The sequence below is a fragment of the Sorex araneus genome, chromosome 2 (assembly GCF_027595985.1).
Source record: "Sorex araneus isolate mSorAra2 chromosome 2, mSorAra2.pri, whole genome shotgun sequence".
Taxonomy (NCBI): domain Eukaryota; kingdom Metazoa; phylum Chordata; class Mammalia; order Eulipotyphla; family Soricidae; genus Sorex; species Sorex araneus.
This window is the reverse complement of record NC_073303.1, coordinates 126636822-126652051: the sequence shown is the minus strand read 5'-3', so window position 1 is coordinate 126652051 and position 15230 is coordinate 126636822. Positions and strand designations below refer to the sequence as shown.

At 42.8% G+C, this 15230-nt stretch overlaps 1 protein-coding gene across 1 annotated transcript in view; it reads right to left on the bottom strand.

Annotated features, from left to right (window-relative positions):
- Positions 1–15230, bottom strand: part of STK3 (serine/threonine kinase 3) — a 199655-nt gene that overhangs the window by 157462 nt on the left and 26963 nt on the right. The window contains exons 3-4 of the mRNA XM_055129423.1: positions 8558–8686; positions 5892–6006 (exon numbers count right to left, since the gene is read on the bottom strand). Of these exons, the coding sequence (XP_054985398.1) occupies positions 5892–6006; positions 8558–8686 (244 nt within the window). The remainder of the gene's footprint in view (positions 1–5891; positions 6007–8557; positions 8687–15230) is intronic.

Genomic DNA, 15230 nt, shown 5'->3' with positions numbered 1-15230 from the left:
AATGCTCGACTTTTTCTTTTAAGTTTAAACTTAAAAACACTCCAAAGTAAGTTTAAACTCAAAATCATTCCAAAAATAAGACTTATGCAAACTTCCACAAACAACAAAAAGGCAGTTTGTATCACCCAAAGGAAGCCACCTCTGTACTGGAACCCAAACAGACACAAGACAGAGAAGAGACCTGAGAACCCAGAAATAAACCAACTGACATAGAGGCAACTAGTTTATGACAAAAGGGGCTAAGGCCATACAACAGAGGAAGGAAAATCTTAATAAATGGTGCTGGGAAAACTGGACAGTCACATGTGAAAAACAAAAAAAGAATCTAAAATCTAAATCATTAACACAATACACAATAGTTCACTTGAAGTGGATTGAGATCATGGATAAAAAACCTTTAAGTCTTGGGGAGGGCTGGGGAGCTAGTAAAGCTGGTAGGAACTTGCCTCGCACACAGCCAAATCGGGTTTAATCTCGAACACCACATGTGGTCCCCCAAGCACAGCCAGGAGTGACCCCTGAGCACAGTCAGGAGTAAGCCCTGAGCACCGCCAAAACAAATAAAAAGACCATAATGCTCTATAATACACAGAGGAAAAGAGACCACACACTCCCCTGGACTTAGACCTCGAAGACGTTCACAAGCAAAAGTACAAAACTGGGAAAACATCAAGACCAAAAGCAGTAACACAGAAAAGAAAGTAGCATTAACAAAAACAGCAATCTCATGACTGAGAGAAGATATTTAATGTACATCATATGACTGAGAAAGAATTGATATGTGAAATATATAAAGAGCTCACACAGAAGAAAGAAAAAGAAAGAAAGAAAGAAAGAAAGAAAGAAAGAAAGAAAGAAAGAAAGAAAGAAAGAAAGAAAGAGAGAAAGAGAGAGAAAGAAAAATAAAGGAAGGAAGGAAGGAAGGAAAGAAGGAAGGAAGGAAGGAAGGAAAAGAGAGAGAGAGAGAGAGAGAGAGAAAGGGGAAGGAAGGAAGCAAGCAAGCAAGCAAGAAAGAAATTGCCCAATATAAAGGCAAAAAAAATGGGCAAAAGGCCTAAACAGACACATCTCCAAAGAGCACTTATAGATGGTCCACGGGCACACAAAAAAAAATACTCCACTTCTTCTTAGGAAAATGCAAATCAAAACCACAATGAGCTACCCCCACACACACACCAAAAGAACACTGGAATGCTATCTGCGGGATGGCAAACTGAGGGAGCATTTATGAAAAATGGTGAAAAATCTGAAGATGGGAGCCCCATAGGCTACAGCAATTTTACTCCTTCAAAATTCAGAAGAGAATCTGCACCCCTCTATTCACTGCAGCACCTGGGGACTGCTCCACCCTTGACAAAGATGAATGGTGCCTTTTGTGAAAGAATGGATAGATCCCGAGGTGATATAACACTGAGCGAAATAAAGTTATGACGCAAAACGTGATTACCACAAAGTCTTACTCCTTCATAGAATATAAATTACTAGGGCAAACTGACCAAGCACAAAAAATATAAGTATGAATACACACTGTGAAACTGCACTGCCCAAATTTTATAATATTGTGTACCAATGGTAAATCACAGAAGATGACTTTTTTTAAAAACAATTTTATTTTTTTAAAAAGGGAAGCCTAGAGTTTATTGAGATACACATGTATAAAACTGAACAAAAAATACAAATCAGCAGACATAAGTTTTACAAAGATCAGGGAACTAGTACAAGATCTGATTCTTTTGTGCATTCTGTTTGCTCATTAATGACCTTTTTTTGATATAAGACTCTGCTTGTTCAAGAACCAACATTATTAATAATAAGAGTAGTCACTATACAAATGACAGCTAGAAAAACAGAATTTTAAGTGCACAGGCAGATTTGTTTTATATTCACAATCACACCACAGCAGGAAAAGGCAAAGGGGTTCTGTCTACCTGCAGGTCAAAATATATAAAATAATAGTGCAAATGATGATGGAAAGTGCTCACTCCTTTCATTTTTTTTCTCCTTGTAAGAGGAAAGTGGCTAGGCTTGCCTGATTCCCTAAGCAATAATGACAGATTCCAAAAACTGCCTCACAAATTGGGAAAGTTTCAACAAAGCTGGTCCTTCACAGATTAAACAGACAATAACCAGATAGAGGACAAAGCAATAACATGTATAAAATCATCAAATTTTGAGTCTATCTATATACTACAGTATATACTATATACTGTCTATATCCTAGCATATCTATCTATATACTAGAAGTCAGTTCTTTTTGTGTGTGAACTGGTGTCGAGGTACATAATAAAGTGATGTCAGAAAACTGCAGAGACAGGAGGGAGATGACATGTCATACGTCAGGCTACAAAGAACTTAAACAGATTTTAAAGGGCATGAAACTTAATCCTTGGGCATAAGAATTAGATTTTTTTTAAATAAAAGTTGTTTTATCCTGTGCCTTTAATTTTCAAGAAAACATTTGATTGGAAACAGATGGCAATCAATAATTAAGAATCAAGAACATTTTATCTCTAATGAGATTTCTTTCACAGACGAGCATAATTCCACACAGAGCATATTATGTAATTGGTTTTCCAAGTCATTCCTCTAAAGCCAAATCAAAAATCTGAAGGAAGGTGCCAATATAGAACTCTCTACGCAGCAAATACTAGGTTCAAGTGAAGCAAAATGACATCTTTTCACACCAAAAGAATTGAGGTGGGGAGCGGGGAGACAACTCCAAAGGTGGAGTGCATGCCTCCTGCATGCTCGACAGGTATGGCGATTGCCTGCCTGCATCACACAGTCCCCTGCACACCACGAGGAATGAACCCTGAGCACTGAGCCAGAAGGAGCCTCTGAGCAACTCCAGGTGACGCCCAAAAGCCAAAAGGGAAAACAAAAAACTGAGACTATAAGCACTGTGTCCGCATAGGAAGAAATACAAAAAGGCACTGGCCTTCAGAGTTAAGAAACGTGAAAAAGAAGAATATATACAGGACTGAGACTCCAGGTCTTACTGCAGTGGCAGAGGAATCGGGCCGTCCCTCCCGTCTCCCTGCCTGCTTGGGGTCCTGGCTGCCATGCCCACAATGTGTCTCTAGGCGCCATCTCAGCGCACCTACGGCCTGGGTCCAGAGACTCCCATATGAATCCCAAAATGGATTAGTGCCCTACAGAGATGTCTCTCGACCCCAGGCATTTACAATTTTATAATTCCAGAAGCACAAGGCCGCAAAAGTGAGCAATAGAAAATAAGTTATCTAGCATCTGCCCCTGGCAGGCAGGGGTGAATGAATGGTAGTAGGAAAATTAGAGCAAACTATAATAGCCAAAAGTAGAGAGAGAATATGGGAATATGGGGGAAATTGTCTGCTGTAAAGGCAGGGGAAGGGCTATTATGGGAGTGGGGGACATTGGTGGTGGTAAATGTGCACTAACGGAGGGATGGGTGTTCAATCATTATATGGCTAAAGCTCAAACATGAAAGCTTTGTAACTGTATCTCACGGTGATTCAATAAATAAATACACACATACACACACACACACATACACACACACACACACACACACACACACACTAAAAAAGTTCCCACACACTCGGGGACAGACTGATTTTCCTGGGACCCTGAGACTGGTGATTAGGAGAGTGAGGCTTAGTAGTACAGACACGGTGTTTCAGTCAGTGGTCACAGTTTTGAAAGTCAGACCGTCGGTAATAGCAGGCCTCTGGAATTCACACAACCAAAAGGATCGCTCCAGTGAGCCTTCCTAGAAAATGATGGAATATTTACAGGCCGAGAGAGTGAGCTCCAAGGCCAAGTGCAGGATCTGAGTGTCAGAGGCTGTCCTCCGCCCCCGGGACCACCACATACTCGCAAACATCGAGTCCAGAAACCTCTAAGCAGCCTGGGGCTTGGCCCAGGAATTGTAAGAAGTGAAGCACAGTGGGTAGAGTGTTTTCCTTGCACGCGGCAGAACCAGGTTCGATTCCTCCGTCCCTCTTGGAGAGCCTGGCAAGCTACCGAGAGTATCCCGCTCCCATGGCAGAGCCTGGCAAGCTCCCCGTGGCGTATTCTATATGCCAAAAACAGAAACAACAAGTCTCACAACGGAGACGTTACTGGTGCCTGCTCGAGCAAATCGATGAACAACAGGATGACAGTGCTACAGTGTTACAGTGGATAAAATCAAATAAATATAACAATCTTACATATCAGGGGAGGGATGTGTGTGCAACGTCTGGGCTTTAGGAAAAACAAGCTGGCTGCTGGCTTTCTGTCCGCAGCTGACCTGCCCAGCTGGTAGAACTCTTTGTGGCTGGTGCATAACGAAGAAAAAATAGGATACAGACACCCTTCAGATTTCAGGGAGCCAGGACCAAGGGACCCCACCTGGCACTCCTGACTCGGGCTCTCTCTCCTCTCTGGTCAGGCTCTCCCTGAACCCCCACCCAGCAGTAACTGTCCTGGGGGAACCATGAGGAGACTCCCGATTCTGACTTGCCAACATGTTCCACGGGGATGGGGGAAGAGGGAACTTTCTCTGACACTAGTGAGAGATACCCTTCGGAAAACTTTTCTACCCATCTTGCAAAACCACAGAAAGAATCCCTACCTTCAGCCTCTGGAACTGTACTTCCTATCTAATCAGAATGAGTGTGTCATGCTTAAAATCAAGAAAAACAAACCTTCCATTTCATACACCTTTATTTCACATTTCTACTTGTGATTTTTGAATGCCAAATGCACAGTTTAGTCCTAAAATGGTCTTAAAACGCTTCTCTAAGTGGAATGCAATTATTGCAATTAAAGCATTGTTCTGCTACTCAAAAATCATCTGATTTACATAAATGCTAGTTAAACACCATAAAAATTGTTAAGTACATAACTAGAAAGTCAGAGTTCATTTAATCCATTATGTCAAAACAGAGATTATTTTAACTTTTTTTAACTTCCTTTAAAAAATCTTATTTACTTTACTTTTCCTAACAGAAAAAAAAAATTGTAGGATAAACTTACGACGAACTTCCCCAATCAAACTTTAAAATGATTCTGGTTAGCCACAAATTGGCCCAAGTAGTTAAATATTTTTCTGAATGTATTTTACTAAAACATGCCTGACAACATATAATAATGTCATATAGTAATTGGGTTACTGTTCCAAACAATCACAAATTATTTTCACCAATTTTTATCCTTAGTGAATTCACAGACCAAAAAGGTAACTTTTGTTCTTATAAATTATCCAAGTAAACTGGATGCACAGCTAGCCTAACGCATGCAATTCTGGAAAAGAGCTCCTTTACTCAGAATTAAAAAGCAAACATGAAAAGCTGTTTTAAGTAATGTCTTTCACTGAACTAAAATCACGCACCAAAATAACTAAAGATCTTGCTCCATTTTTTTTCTGCTCTATTATTTTCAAACACCTAAGCAATATTTGAGAAAATAAAGACAGAATTTGTTTTCCCAGTTATTTTAAAAAATTCAGAAACAGAAGCATTAAGTTTCAACTGTTTACCAAAGATTGTAATACAGAAAAATTAAGATTGAGACATACTGTGACTATTATAAAAATTCAATAAAACTCTAGTCATAACTTATTAAAACCAAATTTAAAGGGAATACATATGTTGATTACAATAAAGAAAAAGAGTACCAAGACAGTTTCTCAGTGATTTACCCAAAATTATCCTAATGAGTATATCAAACAACCATAAGACTCCAATGTGTGCCATAAAAAGATATTTGGCTATTCGCACACCTCACCCTAGATCCCTTTATAGTGTCAAACCTTTTTCTTTTTTTCTACACTCATTGTTTTTCTTAGTAATAAAATACCACCTAGCCGGGTTCTAGAAGATGAATCTTTAGAAATACAACTCATTAGACGATTTGAAAATACTTACAGTCTTGTTTCGTAATCGAATTATGTCCGAGACGGAGCCTGCACCACAGTACTCCATAACAATCCAGAGGTCTGTGTTCTTGAAGTAACTGCCATAATACTTCACAACATACGGGCTAAGGACAGACACAGAAACAATTAGACCGTGCATTCCCAAAGAAAACTGTTCCTATAATCCCGACACGGACTGTTTTCAACAGTTCACAATGTTCCAATAAGAAAACTTAATGAGCAAGCTGCTATTGTGCAGTAAATTGTCTATATGTAAGGTTCACCAACTGGGTGTAATTAGCCTTCAATTCATGGATGAAATTTAACAGGATTACAAACCAGAGGAGGCCCAAATGTTTTGAGTGATTCCCAAGAAAACAAGGCTCTGTTCTGGCAAACCACTTACCATTTAACATAAGGAACAAATGAAAATACTTTCCTTTAACTAAAATATTTTAAATATAAGTCTTCTCAAGGATCTTGCATTCAGTCAAATATTAACACTGGCTTTAAAATATTCTTTGTATCAATGAGGCCAGAAATGTTTTTAATTCTCTTTCATTTTGGCTTTTGAAAATTCTAAAAATATATCTAATAATGTTTCCACTTTAGATGCAGTTAAAAGTATTAACAATTTAAAGTCTTCTGAACTAAGGTGTTGTATCTTTCTGAACTGAACTATATTTACAGTCACTTTGTTTACTATGTTCACTTTGGAAGACTTGAAAGGGGGCTTAGTGGACAGGGTATATGCCTGGCATGCCCCAGGAGGACCCAAGTTCCAACCCCAGCACCACATGGCCCTGCGAACAACCAGGTGTGGTCACAGTGGTGCCCAAGCATCCTTTGGTGTCCTCAGCACTGCACTGCCAGTCCCACTGCCCTGGACTTCCTGTGCACTGCTTGGGAAGCCGCCCCTCCCACCTCCCACAAAAAAAAAAAAAAGGAAAGGGAGAGAGTAATGATTATCACCTCTTAACATTCTTAAGGAGTACGCAACGTACACTAATATGCGAAACCTCTTGCCCACCTCAAAGAAGCAGAGTGTTCAGTCACAGACTCACAGAGAGACAGCAAATACAGACACAAAGTAAAATGCTACAAGTGCTCCAGGGAGGGAGGGCCGGTGTGGGGGGAGGGGGCATCAAAGAGAACCCTTGTAGAAAGGGTGGAATTTGAGTTATGGAAAAAAGGCAAAAACTTCCAAATGTGGGTGGAGAAGCAAGATAAGACCTTTCTGGAAAAAAAGACACAAAAACAGAAAGGGGAAAAAACAACCAAGAATGGCACATTTCAGAGACAATGTGGGCACAGGGGAAGGAGGCAGACTGTAAGATCAAGAGATCACAGGACTCCCACTAGCAAAATGACAATCAGCAGTGAAAAGGCCCATAAGAAGCACCCGCCATGGTCCCCAGGGTCCTGCCAGGAGTGAGCTCTGAACACAGAGCCAGCAGTAAGCCCTGAGCAACACTGGGTGTGCTCACCCCCCAATAAGAAAAAAAAAAGAAAAAAAAAACCAAATTTGAAAGTGTTAAGTAGCAATAGGTCAGGATTATGTTCATTTAAAAAATGTTTTTAAATATTTGTTCTCTAAAAAGCACACAGAAATGAATGGATATTTTTCTTCTGTACCATATATTATATAGTCAGCAACTGTAAGGGTTGGATGGACAGCACTTAGGAAAGAGGGGTCTCTAGCCCATGCAGCTTCCCAAAAAGGTGGTACTACCTCCTGTTTAGGGGTGAGGCAAAAGAAAGAAAGGGAATGGTGAGGGGCTGGTGATAGCACAGCGGGTAGAGTGTTTGCCTTGAACGCAGCCGACCCGGGTTCAATTCCCAGCATCCCATATGGTCCCTTGAGCACCGCCAGGAGTAATTCCTGAGTGCAAAGCCAGGAGTAACCCCTGTGCACTGCCGGGTGTGACCCAAAAAGCAAAAAAAAAGAAAAAAGAAAGGGAATGGTGAAATTCTTATCAAAAAACAAATTATGGCCCACTCTAATACAAGACACAAATCAACTCAAGGCAGCAGGTCCAACAGTTCTGTCTCATACAAGATGGTCCAATGATTTGAACCTGGAGAAGTCCTTAGGTCGGTGAAACCAAAGTGTCATGCTTGGAAAATACACCCACGTATAATTTCTGTTAAATATGTTTGTTGAATGAATCAAACAAGACTCTTTTAACTAGTAAAAAGTGCCTTACAATAGAAATCAGTGATTATATCACATAGCAAGGGATTTTTTTTAAACAGAAAATGAAAAAATTAGTTGGGCGTTTTCTATCACCACATGACACTTTATTTTATTTGAGGATTTGGAGTCACAGCTGGCAGTGCGAATGGCTACTCCCAGCACTGGGCTTGAGACTCACTCCCAGGGGTGCTCAGGGGACCACGCGGTGCTGGGGATCAAGCCCAGGCCTCCCACATGCGAAGCACCCGCTCCAGCCCATGGGTTCTCTCTAGCCCTACCACATGACACTTCATACCCATCTCTGGGTCAGCACCATTGGTCCTTTATAAAGGCACCCACAAAGTTTTTCTCATCTTCCTTGAATTCATCTCAATTGCCATGAAAAGTCAGAAAAGAAATCTAAACAGGTAATCAATAAATACATTTTATTATATATTATCAAGAAACCTAATGAAAAGGAAGGTAAAATTTCTCCATACCTGTCACACTGCTGCATTATAGAAATTTCTTTGATTATTTCCTGAAGATCCGATTCAACAGGTACTTGTTTAATTGCCACAACTTGTCCAGATTCCTTATGAATTGCTTTAAATACACTTCCATAAGACCTACAAGAAACCGATACCTTTATTCTTTGCCTTCTAAAATCATAATTATTAGAAAAAAACAGTTTGCATTTTTTTAGTGTTGATTTTTCTAGTCTAAAACACTAATGGTGACAAATCAATGTAAACAAATAATAAAAATGTGAATTACATCTTTGCACTATTGCTCTGATTACAGACTTACAAAATCTATCAAAATCAAAGTAACTATTTTTAAAGTGGTATTTTTCTTATGAAAGAAAGAAATGGACTTACAGTTTTGCCAACTCAAATGCATGCTGCTTTAAGAAGATATAAATGGAAATTAGAAGAATGAAATGCAGATTGAAAACAGTTTATAAAGTCTCAAGTTAGGAGAAAAGGTTTACCTTGCCTTTGACAAAATAATCCCCACAATATAAAGCTCCAGAGCCTGTTCTGGCTACGGAAGAGCAACTGAAACTCTCAAGCTGGCCCCACAGCTGGTCCTTCCAGGTGCCCATATCCGGCAAGCGCAAGCACCGGAACCCAGGCTCACCAGCACCCAGGCTCCTCAGACTGCTTCCACTGTGTCTCAAGGGCAAGGGGCCACACTGGCAAGTAAAGGAGCTAACAACCACTTGCCCAGTCTTTGTCACAACTCTTGAAAGTCTGCCACCTAAACATGCATCACTGTAGCACTGTCATCCTGTTGTTCATCGATTTGCTAAAGTGGGCACCAGTAACATCTCCATTCGTCCTAGCCCTGAGATTTTAGCAGCCTCTTTTTCACTCATTCTTCCCAGTGGTGCCACATTGGAGGCTCTTCCAGGGTTGGGGGAATGAGACCCATCATTGTTAGAGTTTTTGGCATATCGAATATGTCATGGGGAGCTTGCCAGGCTCTGCCGTGCGGGCAAGATACTCTCGGTAGCTTGCCAGGTTCTCTGAGAGGGAGAACTAGACAATAAGAGGTCGCGCGGCCACGAGACTCTGCCAGAGTGTAAATTACTACTTCAATTTCCTGTGAAGAATTCGCTGTGAATATACACGCTAAGAGGTAAACTGAAGGAAACTTAAATATGCATGTCTTTTAAAAACAAAAACAAAGGCAGTGGAAATCGCTGATGCTATGGGATGAAGAAGCCTAGGCAGAAACTTCGATACAACTTGGTCTTATAAAGCCTCAGTCAGGAATGAGGCCTTGACTTTTCACATGCACCATCAAAGGCAGCCCTACTAGGAGGCAATAATATGATTCATCACTTTTATTTTTTATTGAATCACTGTGAGATTCAGTTACAAAGCATTCATGTTTCAGTCATACACTGAGCAAACACCCATCCCTCCACCAGTGCACAGATCCCACCACCAAAATCCCCCCCACCCCAACCCTCCCCCTCCTCTATGGCAGATGAGCATTGACCCCCATTACACAGCTGCTGCCCTGGAAATGGCCCAGCCTTGCAGCCTCATGACTAATCTTGGAAGAGAAGCAAGCCAAGCTAATGAAACTCACAGGTTTCAGGCTGAAAACTCTGGGGCACCCTCGGAAGGGTGGGGGGCAGGCTAAGTCCCCACCCTGCCAAAGCTCTATTTTTTTTTCTTTTTGGGTCACACCTGGCGATACACAGGGGTTACTCCTGGCTCTGGACTCAGGAATTACCCCTGGCAGTGCTCAGGGTACCATATGGGATGCTGGGAATTGAACCCAGGTCAGCCGCATGCACAGCAAAAGTCCTACTCGCTGTGCTATTGCTCCAGCCCCAGCACCATTTTTTTATTAATAATTCCACTTTCCATTCTGTTGCAACAGGCAAAATAACTACCTTGTGTCTGCTAAGGGCTGGAGTGATAGCACAGCAGGTATGGAGTTTGCCTTGCATGCGGCTGACCCGGGTTCAATTCCTCTGTCCCTCTGGGAGAGCCCGGCAAGCTACAGAGAGTATCCCACCTGCACGGCCGAGCCTGGCAAGCTCTGCATGGCGTATTCAATATGCCAAAAACAGTAACAACAAGTCTCACAATGGAGACGTTACTGGTGCCCGCTAGAGTAAATTGATGAGCAACGGGATGACAGTGCTACAGTGCTACAGTGTGTCTGCTAAGACAGTGGGCTTTGGGGAATGGGTAGGAAACTGAGGGTGATGGTGGAGGGAAGGTCACACTGGGGGTGGGACCGGTGCTCCATCACAGAATGCCTAAAACAACTGTGCTACGAACAACCTAGTAAATAACAATGTTTAAATAAAGTTTTTTTTTAAAAAAAGAGGAAGCAGAGATTCTGCTATTGATGAGCAACAAGGCCAGAATTTAAATACATCCTGACTCTAAAGAACATGCTCTCCCCACGACACTCTTTGTTCAGAAGAGACAGAAAGCATGTGACTGGAAGACATGGAATCTTCTCTGATGGTAAAGATGAACTAATATGTGGCATGAGGGGTCAGGAAGATATAGCGCAAAGGACGGGAGTGTTACTTGGCACGTGGGAGCCAGTGTTCAACCCCTGGCACTGTATGGTCTACTGAGTTCTGTCTGGAGTGTCCCCACTCCAAAATAATGGTATGTGGAATTGCTTTCAAGTTTACAGTCCTTCCAAATAAGAGAAAGGTGAGAAAGTAGCCTCCTTAATCAAATGAACTCTGTCTTATTCCCTCTTTCTTTGGGTTTTATGAATTTAATTTATTTTGTTACCCAATTACCCTCATGCCCACACACTCCCTAACACTGTACTGCGTGTCAACTAATCTACTGTCCGTTAAACAACACCATTGTTCACATCTCCTCGGGCCTCCTCAATGCAACAAAAGAAGCTGGGGACCACTGTCACTGTCACTGTCATTCTGTTGTCCATCGATTTGCTTGAGCGGGCACCAGTAACGTCCTTGTGGCGTGCTAGTGTAGCCCAATGGCGTCTGCTCGCTCCAGGAACATGAAGAGATTTTAACAGCCTCTGCTTAATGTCCTTCCCAAAGCTGCCGCATTGGGGGCTCTTTCAGGGTCAGGGGAATGAGGCCCGTTACTGTTACTGTTTTTGGCATATAGAATACTTCATGGGTTGCTTGCCAGGCTCTGCCATGCAGGCGGGATACTCTCAGTAGCCTGCTGGGCTCTCCGAGAGGAAAAACTGTATCACTCTCTTCTGGGAGCTTTGTTTTATAAGTCTCTGGATCTTGTCCATTGATGGGATTACAGTTTGTGGGTGTGACTGCCAAGCTACTGGAAAACTGGGGAGCTTGGTAGAGGAAGTCCAGTCCTGACTGGACATCTCAGCCATGGGTCCCGCACACCTGGGTTCCTCTGTTAAACTCCCTCATGCTCATCCAAGCATGTGGAGTGTGGCCTTGAGCATGGCTGCAGCTGGGTTCTGAAGGTTTTCAGCTGTGGGGCTCTGCTTGGGGCGGGAAGGGAAACTCAACCCGCTCCCGACTCCAAGGGGGCTGTTGTGAAGACAGCCTGGCACAAGGGCAGAAGATTCTACCACATTTCCCACAATTCCCTTCCTTGACTCCATCCCAGCTTGTGAGACACTGTAGGATGTAGCTCAGGGACTGGGTCACACTTGGCATGTATGAGCCCCTGGGTTCATGCCGGGGCAACAAAGAGTCGGCACTCAAAAGAATACACGTGAGAGGACCCAGCTAGAGGAAGAGAAGGCCCGGATGCAGGAGAGAGGGCCCGGATGGGGAAGAGAGGCCCCGGATGCAGGGGAGAGGGCCAGCTGGAGGGGAGGAGAGGTCCAGCTTGCGGGCTAAGCAGAGACTCCTGCAGCTGGCTCTGGGTCACATGGGCTCTGAGGGGTCAGTGCTGGCCAACACTGCTGCCCACTGAGTCTGTTCCCCAAGTTCTAACAACCGTGTTTTGATACTGCAATTATTTATTACTGAATTTCATAGAGCATGATCAGAAACAAGACCTGAAAAATATTTTTAGTCTATGTTCGTTGTTTTTGGCTTTTTCCTTGTATTTGAATATTTTTTTTCTTTTTCTTTATGCTGAACATTGTGATTTTATTTTATTGTGCTACCACTGATTTATGGCAGGGGATAGAGTTTATGAGTACAGACTTCTGCCTCTTCAAATGATTGTTCCTTTCTTTTAAAAACCAATGGGCCATAAAATTACCCTTTAAAGAAAAGAGGAAGACTATAAGGAAACAGAAAGTATAGACATGTTTTATAATATACTTTTATATTTAATCAAATTTATTGAGAAAAGAAGTTCCTAAACTTATTTGGTTGACAACTGTCTTTTGAAAAAATAAAAAGAATCACTCAGCACCCTTCTGGAAACTAACCTTTTAAAAATGAACAAAGAGAACAAAGAGAAAGTGTCCCCAACTTACCTAAGGCTGCTATGCCCCCTCATTGTTCCAACCCCCTCCCCAGGGGGAAAGTATTGCCCACTCTGGACTACAAAGTATTACAAACTATGTTCTCATTTCTCCCTAGCATTTTTCAACTCTTAAAAAGATGCCGTCTGTTAGACTCCCAACGTTCCTTCACAAACCAAACTCTCATGTCATCTGGCACATCCGTGTTTGGTTCCATGCTTTCTTGTACACCATTAGTAAGGCTCCTCTTTATTCAATAGTGTTTAACTCTTAAAAATTTACCTGAATGAGGAGCAGCCTTTGGAAGCAGCAGTCTCAGGAGACAAAACCCCCGTCCCAGCTACCTCCCGCAGGTACCAGCAATGGAATTCTGTCTTGCCCACTTGCCCTGAACCAGACTTTGCGTGTAGCCAGTTACCCCCAACACTCCAAAACATGTGAGTCCAGCCCCTGCACACACTCACAGTCCTGTTGGAAATCCTCAGACTTTAGTCTAGACACGTGAGCACACAAACACACACACACACACACACACACACTTTTTTTTTCCTCCCCCCAACTCACACACACTTTACAAGAATAAATGTTGCCACTTTGCTTTCTTTCAGATATTATTTAAATAACCTCACCTTACCTACCCAATGTAACTAATGAGGTTGCACATTTTGGGGGGCAAATACATGTCTCTCTGGCTAAAGTCCAGACCTTTCTGTCCATTTTTAAATCATCCATCTGATGTTTTGATGTCAAGTTTTGAAGTTTTTTTTTTCAAATTTATATTGCAAAAAATCTATATTGCAAAGCTAAGTTCTTAGTTGGAAATGTAGGCTGATTTACAAGTATTTTATCCTTGTTTACAGTTTGTCTCATCATTTTCTGAAGAGTCTTTAGCTGAGGGACTGGAGTGATAGCACAGCAGGGAGGGTGTTTGCCTTGCACACAGCTGACACAAGTTCAATCCCCGGCATCCCATATGGTCCCACAAGCACCACCAGGCCAAAAAGAAAAGAAAAAAAATTCTTTGGCTGAGCAAAAACTCAACGTTCTTCATTTCAACTTATCCACATTTTAAGTATTTTGTAAAGAAATATTTTAATGCTCACTACTACCTGTGGGAATGGGAGCGGTGCGCGCATGACCCCTCTACCCGCAACCTCCTACCTTCCCTCTTGGAAGAGTTCTGGCCCTGTCCGATAGTACTGGGGTCCTAAGACTCCCATCCTGGGTCAGAGGCTCACACCCAGCACAGGACCTGGGGTGTGCTTTGCTCCCCTTCCCTTCAAATGCTATTGTTGCTGGAACTGGGGAGCAGGACTCAGGATGGGGGGTCACAGTACAGGTTGGCGGGTCCACACTCTGCTGCAGGACTAGTCAGAGGCCACAAAATCTGGCTGTGGCTGACATGTGGCTTCCTGGGCACACGCTCATGTAGGTGTGGCACGCCCCTCACCCCCGCCCGGCTAGATGCAGAAGGTGGTCTCTCGGGGTTCCAAGCGACAGAGCAGTTGGGACGGTGTTCAGTGCATGCCGGTATTGGGGGTCTGATCCACAGCCCCACGCTTGTAAGGCAGGTGTGTTTAGCCTCTGCACCACACATGCCCCCTTCCTGAATCGGCTGTTCTGCTTTCAGTACTAAAACTAAGGAACTCTACTGCTCCACTTGCCCACAACTGTTTCTGTCTATGCTTCCCTTTAAAAGATGTTCTAAAATTTACAGTTAGATCTACAGCCCATTTTGAGTCCATGTTGATTAAGACGCAAGGCAAGAGCTCACTGGCTTACGTATCCGACTGTTAAGTAACATTGTGAGAAGTGACTTTCCCCCAGCAAATGGTCTTGGTGCCACTGCAAACTCGGGGGCTGCGGGGACCTCTGTCCGAGCGGCCCTGCCCGCACCACACGGGCCCATCACGGCCGAGTCTTGGAGTCTTTTCTGTCAGCTTGTTTCCTCCTGAGACATCACTAGCATAAACAACACAGCATTGGTGTCAGGGACACAACACAGTGACTGACATTTGTAAATCCTGAGACAAGATCACCACAGTAAGTCCAGGTAATGTCCATCACAACGTAAGGAACTGCAGGCTGACTACAGGTCATTAGTGTAGTGTTGCCATGAAAGCTGCTAAGATGTTCTCACCTAAGAAAAAATATGTGACTACATATGGTGATGCATGTATGTTCTTGAGCATGGGTACAGATGTCTTTGTAAGTTCATGAACATAGGGTACAGCTGTCTTTGTATGTTCATTG